The sequence below is a fragment of the Buceros rhinoceros genome, unplaced genomic scaffold (genome assembly GCF_000710305.1).
Source record: "Buceros rhinoceros silvestris isolate BGI_N320 unplaced genomic scaffold, ASM71030v1 scaffold5831, whole genome shotgun sequence".
Classification (NCBI taxonomy): domain Eukaryota; kingdom Metazoa; phylum Chordata; class Aves; order Bucerotiformes; family Bucerotidae; genus Buceros; species Buceros rhinoceros.
In genome coordinates, this window is record NW_010393551.1 from 1 (window position 1) to 14,932 (window position 14,932).

General features: G+C 38.3%; 1 protein-coding gene across 1 annotated transcript; it reads right to left on the reverse strand.

The window, feature by feature from the left end:
- Positions 1 to 222: 222 nt before the first annotated feature.
- Positions 223 to 14,757, reverse strand: NVL (nuclear VCP-like; the record flags this gene model as incomplete). The annotated part of the gene is made up of 11 exons (XM_010144879.1): positions 223 to 342; positions 1,652 to 1,714; positions 2,469 to 2,573; positions 3,139 to 3,357; positions 5,576 to 5,846; positions 8,528 to 8,672; positions 9,154 to 9,271; positions 11,148 to 11,249; positions 13,288 to 13,422; positions 13,714 to 13,790; positions 14,631 to 14,757. Coding segments are annotated over 11 exons (1,482 nt in total), but the record flags the coding sequence as incomplete, so codon positions are not given.
- Positions 14,758 to 14,932: the final 175 nt, after the last annotated feature.

Consider the following 14,932-nt stretch of genomic DNA (forward strand, 5'->3'; position numbering starts at 1 on the left):
TATATGAATATATAGTAAATATAATTCTATATTAAAGTATATAATTATATAAATTATAAAACTTGACTAACATATTTTTCTGCAAACATGAGGAAGCCTATTGAATTGTTTTTCTTTGGACACACTGAACCTAGTACCCTTTCAGGTACTTCTGTTAGCACAACGCCACAAAAGCTGCAACCGAAACAATTTATTTACGGAGATTTTTTAAGACAGACTCACTTCACGGTCAGACCTCCGAGGGCACAAAGCATCAACTTCATCAAAGAATATAACACAAGGGGCTGAATTCCTGGCACGCTGGAATACCTGACGTACAGCACGCTCACTTTCACCAACATACTAAAACAAATGACAAATCACAGTGAAACAATGTAAAGACATGAAGATTTTGCTTGCAAAAAAAAATTAAAATCACAGTTTTAAACAGTATTTGCGCTGCTTTGCAAGGGAGAAGTGAAACCTGCTAACCAGTTTACTTCTGATAACAGTCTCTATCTCTGTTTCCTTAGTGATCAAGATTTACATGGGAACTAGTCACTAGTTCACTTTTGACACTTAGCAGTATGTTCAGAGTTTAACAGAATTCCTACTTTCTGGGGAATAAATCTAACTTGCCATCAACAAATACGATCTTCACTAAGGACTCGTGTTATTCTTCAACTCTTCATAAGCCAACCCAGTGAGCAATCTGTAGTTCATATAGTAATTGCCTGAAGACAGAGGGGTTGGAAGTAGGAAACTAAAAAGTAAGTCAGAATTTCACTAAGTGGCAAATTGCAGGGGTGGGGTTTGCCAAGTTGGAAATGGAAACACTTCATTTTTCCAAACAAATATGTTTTAATACAATTTATGACTTAACACAGTCTCTGAATCACAGACAGACATTTTCTCTTCGCTCTACAAGGTCAACTGAGTTATATTTCCTGCCTGTATCAGTACTTGAAGCGCACATTAAAAAATGTTTAGGAAAAGAATAATCAAATCCAGTATTTTGGTTTTAGCTTCCACATTACCGATAAACAGGTAACTGCCATGTTCTTCCAAGATGTGGGCTGTAGCCACCTTGCTAAGTTAAAAATATTCTCTCAACTCTAAAACAGACCAGAGTTCTATCCCAACAGTCCAGTGCTTCAAACACTCAGACCATGGCACTTTTATCTGTTAACATTTAAAATCATTAAAAATCACTTTGATCAACTAAAGTACGTTTCCAAGGTTTCAAACTTCCATTAAGAAGCTGAAATCTTTGGCAAAACATATTTCCAAACCTGAAAATTTTATTTTGCTTAGTGAAAGCTGTTGATTTGCAGTTACCGATCACCAACTGTTTTCACTGTAGATCTGAATTTGTATTCTTTTTCCTGACCCACATAAAAGCATCAATGCACGTAGCTGGTCATTTAGAAACCCTACTTCAGCCAAGAAGGCTCCATCCGCCCGGTGATTTAAATCAAGATATATACTTAAGCTACCCAAACAGCTTTTTTCTTTTCACATGACCAACTTTCACATGAAAACTTTAACCAGAGGTTAAATGAGGCAGCTTCAGTTGCGCCAGTATCAGTTGTGCAATTATCAGGAATGTTGGCTGGCCCATCTTTTGAAGAAGAGTTCCATAAATAACAAAAGTACTATGATTAGTGCATACCATATTTAGCAGCTCAGGGCCTTTCACAGATATGAAGTTCAGTCCAGACTCATTTGCCACAGCCTATCAAAAAAGGGAGAGAAAGATGTATATATAAACCACACATTTTTCATGTGGTCCTTCTGTCCACGGAGTGATAAACTTAAGGGAAGGAACACAGTTATCAACTGTTTATAAAATATAGAAAACAGTACAAAGCGTAATTATATACAATTAAGTGCATGGAGGGGCAGTGGGGAATTTAGCAAGGTGGTGTCTCTCTTTAATGAGGCAGTGTTCCGGATTCACAACCCAGCCTCCTCCCTCCCACCGGCTGAAGAATTCTCAATAATTAGTGGGGGTAAAAGAGAGATTACACTACATAAGGGCATTTGAAGACAAAGATGAGGGACAATCTGGAAATGTGCAAGGTTATCCACATTTACATCAGAAGGCCATAAGAACTGAAATGCTCAAGGTGAAGGAAAACAAGTATTTTCAGTAAGGTAAATATAAGAAGTAAAAATACATAATATAATAATGTAGACTACTCCATAGGAGTTATCATCTAAAAGTTTCTTCTCATCTTTGCTACCTTCATCTTAACCAACTTCACTCCAAGTTTTGCAGTAATTCCCCTCTCAATTCAAGCCAAATTGTAACTTTATGACAAGAAAAATCAAGTAACTTTAGCACAGACGCCCAAATGTAAATTTTTTTTTATAAGAAATTGTGCAAAAGTCCAACTGCTGGCAGTATCACTCAGGCTCCATATACAAAAACATCCACTTCAAGAAGATTCTCCAGTATATTTAAGCATGTTTAGACAATGTATTACCTTAGCTAGCAGTGTTTTGCCACACCCAGGAGGCCCTGCAAGCAGGACACCAGCTGGAGTAGTCAAGCCCAGAGCTTTAAACTGCCCTGGGTTCCGCACAGGTGCCTATAAAAGAAATTATCACAGTTATTTGTGATAAAGAGCTAACATGAAACTTTTCGTTTCAGTTACAGCAGGATGAAAAAATAACCTTGTTATCTTGTGCTGGTAAGTACCCCAGTTCGGAGGCAAAGATCTTATTTACTCAAGCTCTCAGCTTAGGTGTTAGTGTTATGTGTCCTTCTGCCTGGCAGCGGGACGGCCAACTTCCAGCTAAGCAGTGGCCAGTTCTTTCTGCAGCAGTTGCATCACTAAGGTTATCAGTACAAAACTTTTAGAATACTTAAGATTCAGCAACAATGAACATATTGAAAACTGAAATTGTGAACACAGTAAGTGAAAAGTTAAATACATGTACCAGACTTGAAATGAATTTGAAAGCTCATTGTAAAAGCCTGACTATTTTAAATGAAGATGTTGCCAAAGTTCTGGCTTTGTAGCATGTTAGAACTCATGGGCAGCACATTATACCTTAAATAAATACTAAACCCCACCCAGATAAGCATATTTTTATTTCCTACACAGGGGGACGTGCAAAAAGAGGCGGTGGTCACATAAGGTTAAGACATACCAATATTGCCATAGTCAGCTCCTCCCGAACGTCCTCCAGGGCGCCGATATCTGCCCATGTCACATCAGGAATTGTGACAAAGCCTTCTCTCTTGGCAGAGGGTTGCACTGATGACAGTGCAACAATAAAATCATTCATCTCAATGCACAGCTTCTGCAGCTGCTCCTCAGGCAAGGGGTCTTGTTTCTTTAGCAAATCCAAAAGTCTCTGCAAATCATCCTTCAGGTACGCAGAAAGGGAGAGAAAAAAAGATTACACACTGGATTAGATTTTAAGACCCTATTTTTAAGGTTTTTTTCAAAGCAATACTTCAACTGTAATATTAATTACTATAAAACAAATTATGTACAGTATACTAGAATATGTAAAATAACACTAAAAATTAACATTAATGATAAAAATGTTCCAGAAAAGCACTATGTACATTTAATACTTGCAAAAGCACTGAGCTGACAGACTACAGTCTTGATTTAGGTACCACAGAAACTTAGCTAGCACATGTATTTTTGTCTTCAAATTCTTCCTACTGCTTCTCCCACAGATCAGGAGAAAGTTCCTTCCATGCTGAAATTCCCCAAATATGTATTAATTATATATATTAATTCTGTTTTCAATAAGAAATTGCATTCTAGAGAAAGTGAACACCATTGCTGAACAGCACTATTCCAGCAATTAGCGCAGTATTCCGCTGCATGTAAACCTTCAAAACTCTAACACACACGTTTAGATTACACTCTTATTCAACATAATCTGGCTTCGAGTCATCAACTTATTTCCTCAGGCCAATTAGTCCTGGGTTTGTAACCAGGCCCTGATAAAGTCTGAGCAAACAGACTAGAGATATAGGGTAATGCTTTCCAGCACTGTTCCATCTTGCAGACCACAGCACCCCATGCAGGTACATTCCAATTTCCCCAGTCAGTCCCTTACTGGGGAAACTAAGAAAATACTTGATCGAAGAACTTTATGTCTTCACAATATAAATACATCCCAGTTCTAATACAGAAAGGCAGTATTAAATGAAATTGATAGTGCACCACAAGTAAAACTATACCAGGATTTTCAATATAAGACAGAGGGTTTAAAAAATAAACTGTCAAATTCTGTTAAATGTCCACATTTTTCCTACAGCAGCATATGGGAAAAGTATCATTTCCTATTTGTTGCAACTAAGATACAACTGACCACAAAGAAACAGAAGTGGTTTTAGCACCTGATACTCCTTTTAAGCCCTCCCTCCTCCTCCTAACAGAGCCATTAAGAGAAACGCTAAAAAAGCCGAGACCACTGGGTTTGTTTACTTGAATTGTGTGAATGATTTTTAAAGGTTTTGCATGTTTATTTTTCCTTTATAAACATAATATAATGGTTTTAATGACAATACCCTGTATTAGACTATGTCAACCTCCTGCCAGCTATCAAAACACGGCTCTGTTAGGATTAGATTTCCTCATCCTCAATAATCCCTTTGATCATGGTGATGTTGACAAAAGCTGCAACTACCTGCCCCTCCCCACTTTCTTTTGGCTACATCAGGCCCCAGGAAACACTGGGAGCTACAGTGTGATTATGTTACTCTAATACGAAGGCTTGCTACAGCTTTTTACACTGTTTTTTTGTTAATTACAGTAACAATTTTCTTTGACAGTCCTAAAACCATCTGAGTACAAGACGGATTTAAAAGAACTTTGTTTTACTTCTGCACACAAATCTTTAGGAAGCCTACATGTCATGAAGGCACATACACACTGCCAATTTTGAGAAGCAGGGCTAAGAATTTCTATATAGAAGTTTTGGTTTAGTGACCACAGCACGTTACATGGGCCACAGACTAATTCTGGCACTGGAAATGCTGTTTTCGGCAAGTGAGTTCCAGAAGGGCTGCACATTAACCGACACTTTCTCTCAAAGCAGCTCAAGCCACATTGCTAACACAACTTTCCTACTGGATGGATGCCTCTTCCTCAAACTTGCTATAGATACTACTCAGCACAGGCAATTTACCTCAACTGATCCCACAGCTGGAGGGAAAATGTAGACTGCATAAACACTTCTAGGCTTTGGCTAACTGTAACTACACCAGGTCAGGGAAGAGCTCAAGGCATCTGAGGGTGCAGCAAACAGCTTGGTAAAAATTCAGTGCAGGTCTGATGTTCTTAAAGTCCTCTTACAGCTGATACATTTTTGAAAACAGATAGAGCCACTACTTTAACCTCTGGTCCGCTGGAAAACAAAACACCATAATACAAGCAACAAAAAACACAAGGAAAAAACTACACCCTGTATAAAATATTAACGCGTGTTTTAGAAAGTGTGAGTTTTGGGAGCCGCTTATTCAGACCCATTATATAGGTCATCAGGAGTTAAGCTTCTGCCTTAGGAGGTGCTATTTCTAAATCTCAATTTAATATTACATTGGCCAGAGTTTGCTCAATACCTTAGGAGGAAGTTCTCGTTGTTTGGTATCCTCTTCCACCAAGACATCTGTTTCTATTCCCGTACTTTCTTCAGCTGTGTTTCCTCCAGCATGTATGTGTTTCCTTTTCTGCTTCTCAGATTTTATCAGGACCCTGTTCACGGTGCACATAGCTGCCTCACGACAAAGTGCCATCAGATCAGCACCTACATAACCCGGAGTCAGCCGTGCTAAATGATGGAATTCAAAGGACTCCGGGAGCTTCAGTTTTCGACACAAAGTCTGAAGAATTCTAATCAAGTAGGGAGAAAAAGAACAAAGATGAAGCTGAGGCTTTTTAAATTTTCCTATGAAAACAAACAGCATTGATTTAAGGCCTCTTCCAGTCCACATGAAAGTTTCCACTCAGCCAGGAAGTAACCAACACTAAAACACACAAAACTATGCTTTCCTTTCAGTCCTTAAATGAAAACCAACAGCACCAACCAGGCAATGTCAGTAAGTGGGTAAAAGCTAGTTTAAAGAATTTATAATACATAGATCCACCAAACTTTAGTTTATGATTCAAAACTGACAGAGTAGATCTCAGAGCGCACCACAGAGACTCACACAAGTTATCCAGTGAGATGTTTAACCTTGTAGTCCTAACAACCTTAGTCTGCATTCTCTGTTCCATCCCACTCTACTTAAAGAACACCCACAACAATCTATTCTGGAAGGAACAAATGAAATCAGATTGCGTGAAGAGCTTTGTCTTTTAATCTTCAATATCTTTCCCCTACCATTGTTAGTGGAAGAAAGCTGCAGATACTCCCTGCGTCCCCAGTGAAATTTCCAATAGGCAACACACAGCTTACGTCTACACCTCTACACCTTGTGTGTCACCTCATCCTCATTCAAAAGCTGATGTTACACCTAACTCTGCAGTTCCATCACTAATACAAAACAGCGCTATGTAACTGACAGTGAGGTGCTGTGCTTCACACCCTCCCGCCTCCCTTTTTTTTTTTAAGGGGAGTTTTTTCACTCTGTATCAAGGCTGAAACTTTTAAAATCTCCTTCAAGGTCCACCAAGATTTCCTGCTGTTCTTCTAAGACAAGGACAACTGAAAGCTACATGAAAATACTGATGCTTAAGAACTCTAAGCAGAGGGATCAAACCAAACTTGTTTAAAACAGCAAAACATCACTCCACTAGGAAAATATTTTAAAAAGGCAACACAAAACAAAGCAGTGAAGATCATTAATGCAATTTCTAGTTCCAGTGAAAGCTAGTTTAAATTATTTCCAGATCAACCAATGTAACTACAGAAAAATTATGAAAGAACTAATTATTAAACTATTCAAAACTCTGAAATAATACTTCTCTACTGTTTGCCTCCCCATTAGCAAGTCCCATCACCTCTCATTTAAATCTTTATTAATGATATCAGATTGGTCCTCAAGAATTTTTCAGTCTAACAACAGCTGTAGCTAATCGAGTGACTCACAGTGTAAAAACCTCATTCCAAATTTCTGTTCTACACATACTATTTTGCTCCATGCGCTTCATACACGTACATGAAAAAAACACTGCAAGTAAAGCAAGATCTCCAGGTGTACCACACCCCTCTAAGGCTGCAGAACCGCAGCTCAGCACGCCTTCAGCGAGACTGAGGTGTTACATGGTAAATCAGCACACTATAAGGACTTCTGTTTCTACATGACCCTTTTGTTTTTAAAAAAGGAACACTCCCTGGCCTCCCAACAACAACCACCCCAAAACTAAACAGAAAAGTGGGGGAGAGAGGATAATTTAAAAAAGAAAATAAAATCAACAGCTCCTGTAAGTCTACACCTCTAGGAACGCAAACAGAATTGTACAAAACAGTAACATGAATGAATGTGACTACTCTCTGACTTGTGAACAATCTCTCCACACCATGATGGCTTTCCCATTCACAACCCCTATCCTCTGAAACGATGCTGTTTCTGGGAATATCACAGTTTTAACATGAACTTAAAGAAATATCACAGAATCACAACTCTCCTCAGCCAACTCTTTAGTTCTACCTCTAACCACTTGTGTGTTTTCACATAGCCAAGAGGAACATAATTACTACAGGGCTGTAGATCTGGAGGAAGAAGAAGAAAAAACCAAACCCCAAAAAAGCAGAGGCATGACCAGAAGCGACAGGTGGAGGATGGAATAATGGTCAGTAGGTAGTGCTGACAAAACAAAGTGAGCAATGCTGCCAGCAGAATCGTTTGCTTTTTCAACCTAGAAATAAGATTAGTTGAGCTAGAAGGAACTTATCCTTTAACCTTTCTTTCCTTCCCATAACAAGGTCAGCCACAGGGTTTTTTTCCAGACTTCCCCTCCTGTGTTTTCTGCTGGTGTGGAAATGAGTAGCAGTTCCTTTTTAATTAACAAAGCAATTTCTTTTTTTTTAATGTAGTCTGACAGTCATAGATCTTTGGAGTAAAAAGGGCCAGTTATGCAAAACAGGCTGACTGCAGCTCAGCTTAATGCTTGGACTGGTGTATTTCTGTGAGGAACAGAACGGAAGAGTCTAAGCCTTTTGCTTAAGGTATGTGCTTGAGAGGAATAACAAACAGCCTATACATAATTTATGTTCCTAATTTAATAGTTAGATAGGGAGCACCAAAGTCAGAACATTAGCTTCCTGAACAACAGAAAAAACATATTTAATTCCATCACCTATACTGTTAAGGCACTCAAAACCCCATTAACATGATGCTAAAAGCAGATTTGCATGCAAGAAAGGAAATCATCCCAAATGTAGACACAGCTACCAAGACATAGACACCTGCTTAATGTCTTCCACACTTTTTGGTGCGTGCTCATCTGTATGAGTGTACAGGCACAAACAGGACTAAACACAATAAATTCCTTAATTTGTATGTTACCTTACATATTATTTCCTTATTTATTCATTAATCAAAAAGAAGATTAAACTTTATAACACATACTTTTCTCTTGCCGCTTCATCTGGGATCCCTAAACAAATTTCTCGGTCAAATCTGCCAGCTCGCCTCAGTGCAGGGTCCAGCGAGTCAGGTCTGTTAGTTGCTCCAATAACAAGAACCTGGGTAGTGGCAGCCACGTTATTCAAATCTAAAGAAAGGAAGGAAGGAAGGAAGAAGGAAATTAGTACTCATACTTGCCATCTCAACTGTGTTCTGATACCTGTGAGCGTCTGTTTCTGCAGCACACAATAAAACTCACAACAGCAGAGATAAACTAACCAACAATCACACTAAACTGCCGTTCATCCTTATTTCTACTACCTAGAGTTTGCATTTTGCACAACTGAGAAAATAAGTACTTCAAATAACATTTTGACACATTTTCCCATTATTTCTATTTATACAGACCGGCTTATATAATGCTGTACAGACCATTATGAAAATAATGTAGTATCATCCACTCAAATTTATTAGAAACTTCCCATCACCCCCCAATTAAACAGTGCCAAAATACAAAAAAATATTATCCTATCTTCACTAAATTAACCATGAGTCATTACTGAAGGAAAGCAGACAGTGAGCCTGATAGTAAGGAAGTTTAGATTAGTACAGAAGTGCCCAAAACTGACCATCCATACAAGTTAGCAACTGAGCAACAATTCTCCGCTCCATGTCCTTTGATGCCACTTCTCTTTTGGGGGTGATTGCATCAATCTCATCAATGAAAAGGACACATGGTGCACTGGACTAGGAACAAGAAATGTTAATAGTTACACTGAAAGTATATTACAAATTTTTTTTCAAGATTTTCTGTTCTGTAATTATTACTGTAAATACAGTAAATCTGCTGCACAATCAACCTGTCCTTGAACAACTGTATCACTCTTATTGACTGTCTGGAAAGCCTCCTGACTACGAAACTGCGCTGAGGCTATGAAATCATTAAGGCGTGGGGTTCAGAGTGTCTTTACATATTGCTGAAAATTTAAATGTACCTCTTTGTTGCTTTATGTTTCCGTAAGTATTCCGTTGTGACTGCTTTCTTGCTTAAGGCCAGAAAAGAAACCCAGACAAGAAAGAGCTGGTTTGTCATTTTGTTTGTTTTGTTAGTGACATTAGAGCTGTGGAATTCAAGAACCAGTATTATTAACACACATAATGGAACAAAAGGAGCAGTAGGTGGTCATGAAAGACTATCTGCCAACTTGAAGATTACTACAAACCCTGACCACGTTCAAAGAGCAATAATGAGCAATGAGCAACTCCTACAATTGTTCTAAAATTCCACATGCTTCATGTTCAACACAAATATAGAAAACTAGTTAGTGTAACTAGTAGAAAAGAATGTGTTTAAATGACGTAAGTGATTAATATTGTCAAAAAGCACTAGTAGTACAAAGGAATACTTAAGGAAACAGTAGAATCATCTTCAAAAAAGTCCCAGTTAAAACCCCAGTATTTTAAACCCCATGCACTCTGTTACAGGAATCAACTGCGCCATCTAGTTGTTCACTTCTACACTACCTGACAGAGGGAAAAAAATGCAACTAAGCTATAAAGATACCACAGCACACACACAATCTGAGGCTATGTGGTTTTTTGCTGCGTAAAAATTGGTACCAAAACTAAGATGAACTTAAGTGAACTTGAGGGCCTATAAGAAAGGCAACAGATTTATTTTTAAGCATATTTTATGCATATACAATTTCTTCAAAAATAACTTTCATTGCAACCTCCCCTCAATCCGTATACCTACAAAAGATACGTAATTTCTAAAACCTCTGGGCAAGCACTTATTTAATTTTATTCTAAACAACATCTTAACAAGGCTTTCTAAAAATTAAGATGTAGTATGAACTGGAAACGTAATAATCTAACAGCTTCACGATCAATATTTTTGCCCTGTTTAGCATCCTTTTTTACTGGAACACACTTTAAACACCTATATACGGTTGTGGGGAAGAATAGAAAAACGGGATAATGTTGGAAAACCATTGCCAGAGGTCATTAACAGAAAACTGTCCTTGTGAATTAAAACATTAACCACGTACTAAAAAAATCTGCATTTGTTTAAATTAAAATTATTTCAACCCATCTGGTTCTCTTTGCTTCTTACTACATCTGGAAGTCGCACCAAAGTGAGACTCCACCTGTAATTTGACTCCTGCTTATATGGTATTTGTCCCAAATTTCTTAGTTTATACCTAGGCCCCCAAAGTCTTAACTCTTTCACATTCACCCAAATTCCAAGCCATACAAAACCAGCAAAAACACCCCAAACTTGTAACAAAAAAGCACAGTGAACTGCTCTTACAACTTTTATTTTTATATATCAGTGGAAGCAGCTCCAAATAGGTAAATAATTTATGTTGCTCTCTTTACATTGATATGATGAACTATCCTTTGTCAAGATTCCAGAACAGTAATCTTTGAGCTCTATGACAGCAGGACACTTAGTACAAAGGAGTTCTGGTCACAGAAGGGGAGACGCTATGACTTGTGTACAAAGTATAAAAATTCACTCACTAATACTCTCTCAAATTCTAACCACAGCAACGAAGTATGAATCTTTACAAAAAAAAGGACAAACAATGCACAGTGTTATTTCCAAGGGCTGTCTCACCACTGCCTGTTCAAACAATTCTCTCAGTTTGTGCTCAGATTCCCCTGACACTCCAGACACCACCTCTGTCGCTGCCACTTTCAGCATCGGGAGCTCAAGTTCCTAAAAGAGACAAGGAACGTTGTATGATACATCCAGAGGCTGGAAATGTTGTCCTCGAGAACAAGTATTTTTCAATACAAGAACGTTTACACCCAAAAATTACATCATCAAGCTAAATCTTAAAGAGCTTTCAAAAAAGATAAAATTGTCTATTTCCATCTGTAACAAAGCATTGCTTCGCAGTGTGGAAGAGATCCCCACTGCATTTGGTTCCCTCAGTCTTCCTCCGGAAATATCGGAGTACGACTGTACAATAAGATACTGGTAAAGCTGACACTCAAGGTTTTCTGCTATTAAAAATAAAAAAATAAAACCGTACCTTTGACAGACTGTAGCACAGTAGTGCTACAGGCAGTTGCAGCCTATTTCAAGCTCTTTGAATTACATAAAAAACCCTCAATCCTAATTTCATAGAATGGTTTGGGTTGGAAGCTTTCACTACTCCAGGTTGCTCAAAGTCCCAACCTGGTCTTTAATATTTCCAGGTTTGGGGCATCCACAACTCTCCCGGGCAATCTGTTCCAATGCCTCACCACCCTCACTGTGAAGAACTTCTTCCTGTTCCAATGCCTCACCACGCTCACTGTGAAGAACTTCTTCCTCATACCTAATCTAAATCTGCCCTCTTTCAGTTTAGAGCCATTACTCCCTTTTCTCATCACTACGCGCCCCTGTAAAAAGCCTCTCCAGCTTTCTTGCAGGCCCTTTTTAGGTACTGGCAGGCTGCTGTAAGGTCTCCCCAGAGCCTTCTCCTCTCCAGGCTGAACAACGCAATCCTCCCAGCTTGTTCTCATAGGAGAGGTAATCATCTTCGTGCAATCATCTTTATGGACCTCCAACAGGTCCACGTCTTTCTTACACTGGGGGCCCCAAAGCTGGACACAGTATTTCAGGTGAGGTCTCGCAAGAGTAGAGGAAGAGAATCACCTCCCTTCACCTGCTGGTCACACTTCTTTTGATGCAGTCCAGGATGCAATTTGCTTTCTGGGCCGTGATTTATACAAATCAAAGACACCAGAGGCACTAACTGGGGCTTAGAGAAGATAACTTGTCTTAAATAGCACTACTGAAAATATCTTAGTTAAGAAAAATGACTTAAGTAGTCGTCATTAAATTTATTTCATCTCTGAAAATTTTCCCACTTGTGTCATGATTCTTCCCCCAAATTTAGTGCCCTTGCATGATACAAATACCCACTGAAGTATTAAATATCCAGATTCATTCAATGGGTACCTTTTTAAGGTAATGCATGAAAAACAAAAAACCCAAATCTTTTTAATTAAATATTTGAAACATAATGTCAGAAGGGTCTAACCAACATTTAAGGCATAAACATCTGTATTTTCTTTCACAGATAAAAATCTGCACTACGAAAGTTCATTATTTACATGTATCTAAATTCAAGGTTATAATCTGCGACATTTAAGGAACAACTGTATTAAAGAAAAAGAAATGTCCATGGGTATCACTTCATAGCCCTAAATAACTCCAAGATTTATATCCAAAACAGACACAGAGCAGTACAGCAGCCTCACCACACACAAAGCTGTTAACACAAATAATGTTATATGTGCTCTGAAATCAGTAGTCTGACACAGATGAGGCAACATCTAGTTCTGGAATTCAGAAATCACTGTTTGACTGATGCCATCCAGAGAATCAATGTAATGCCTCATAGAAGATGGTAAGGTTGAGTCTAGACTTAAAACAAACCACTATGGGAAATTTAAACAGAAGAATCTTCCATTTATAGCCTTCTCAATACCTATGCCTATATTGCTGTCATGGGAACGCCTCAAATCAATTAAGTCAAACATAAAACCCTGCACTATGTTCTCTCTTCATAAATGATGTTCTATCAAGTACAGATTCAGATGGAATTTAAATAATGGAGGTGAAGATTATTTTAGATTAAGATAGGAAGGACAGAAGACAGATAAAAAAAGAGGAAAGGCCTAGTCTATCATGAAGGAGGATTATTTTTTTCTCTCTAACTATGATTCAGATAAAGAAGAAACTAATTTTAAAGCTATCTCACCCCAGCAATTGCCTGTGCAAGTAGTGTCTTTCCGCATCCTGGGGGTCCGTGTAAAAGAAAACCCCGAGGTGGAACCACACCCAAGTGATTATAGACTTCAGGATGACGGATATGAATGAGCATCTTGCATATTTCCTATGAAGAACAAGAGAGACTTCCATTTAAATCGCAGAAATTTGTATTATTGATTGCGAATACTACAGACAGACCAAAATAAATGAAGTCCCATTTTTATTCTGTCAGTGACTGCTTTTGGAAAGATTAATCTAAGGGAATAAAAAAAAAAAATCAAACAGAAGTTTGATGCTATTGATATAAGCAGCCATTCTCAGTGCCATGCATATGAATTCTGCCAGATTTTTGGCAATTTCCATGCAACGTTTTATTCAGTGCATTCTGTATCCCACAAATAAAATTTTAACTAACCTTTAAAGTTTCATCATTGCCGCCTACATCTTCAAACTTCACTGCAGGGTGGTAAAGCTCTTGTCCCTTACTCCTAACTGTTAAAGAGGAAAAGACATGTAAATTCAGACATGGTATAATAGTGGTTGATAGCATCAAACAAAAAGTACTCAGCTAAGTACGTGGAAAAATAGTGGTTTTGGGTAGTAGACACAGGACTGGAATATTTTTTCAGTACAACACTGATGCGTGGAATAAGCTCCGCAACCAAAATTAATTGAGGAGCAGGTATGTTTATTCAGCGGTGGGTGTAGGCAAGGGTTAAATTCCCTCAAGGTGCCTGCACCCCGAGTGGCGGTAAACGCCTTTTATTTAAAGCGACAAGACGTACATATTCAAAAGATTGTTCCGCCCTTCTTTACACATGCATAACTCTGTCCCGCTTCTGATGCGAATTAGGTCTCCTCCCCTTGCGCAGGCGTGTTGTTGTTCTTCGGGGGTCTTTTTGGTCTTTTAGGTGGTCCTGAAGATGAAGTAAGGTCTTCCTAAGATCTTGCACTTTTGAACTCAGCTTCTTGCGCGTGCTCCCTGGACCCTTGGCGCTTCTCCAAACCACAAATCCAGTTTTCAACAGTTTTAATTGCAAGTTCTTGTGCTTATCAGGGATACCCAGATGTTACCTTCTGTTGTTATCAGGGGATGTCCATGAGTTACCTCCCCTTTATGAAAAAACCTAAGAAATACTGTTTCAGCTAACAGACTGCTATTCTATTAACCCCTAAGTGTTAGTTCCCTGTATCAACATAAAGGCTAAATTTCTTAAAAAAATATGCTTGCAGGCACTTCTCTGCACCTCATCAAACACTTCTCTGGTAACGGATTCCATGGTCAGATACTATGTCTTTGATTGGAGTAGCATGCCAAAAACAGCTCCTCACCTTTCTCTTTAAGTAAGATGGAATTGATTTCTCCATCTACATCTGGAAATTCTTCTTTCTTTCTTTTTGCTCTCTTACCCTTTATTTTCTTTCTTTCACTCTCCAAGACAGAAAATTCTGTTGATTTCTAAGGCATAAAACAGAATTACATATAAAAACCCTTGAAGTGAGTGAATTTCTGCAAATATGTAAAAGAACAAAATGTATGTCTATGATGCTTAATTTACACATATTACATGAATAAAGACAAGAAAGGCAGGAATGTAACCCCTTCTTTTTGTAGAAAATCCTTTTTTTTTTTT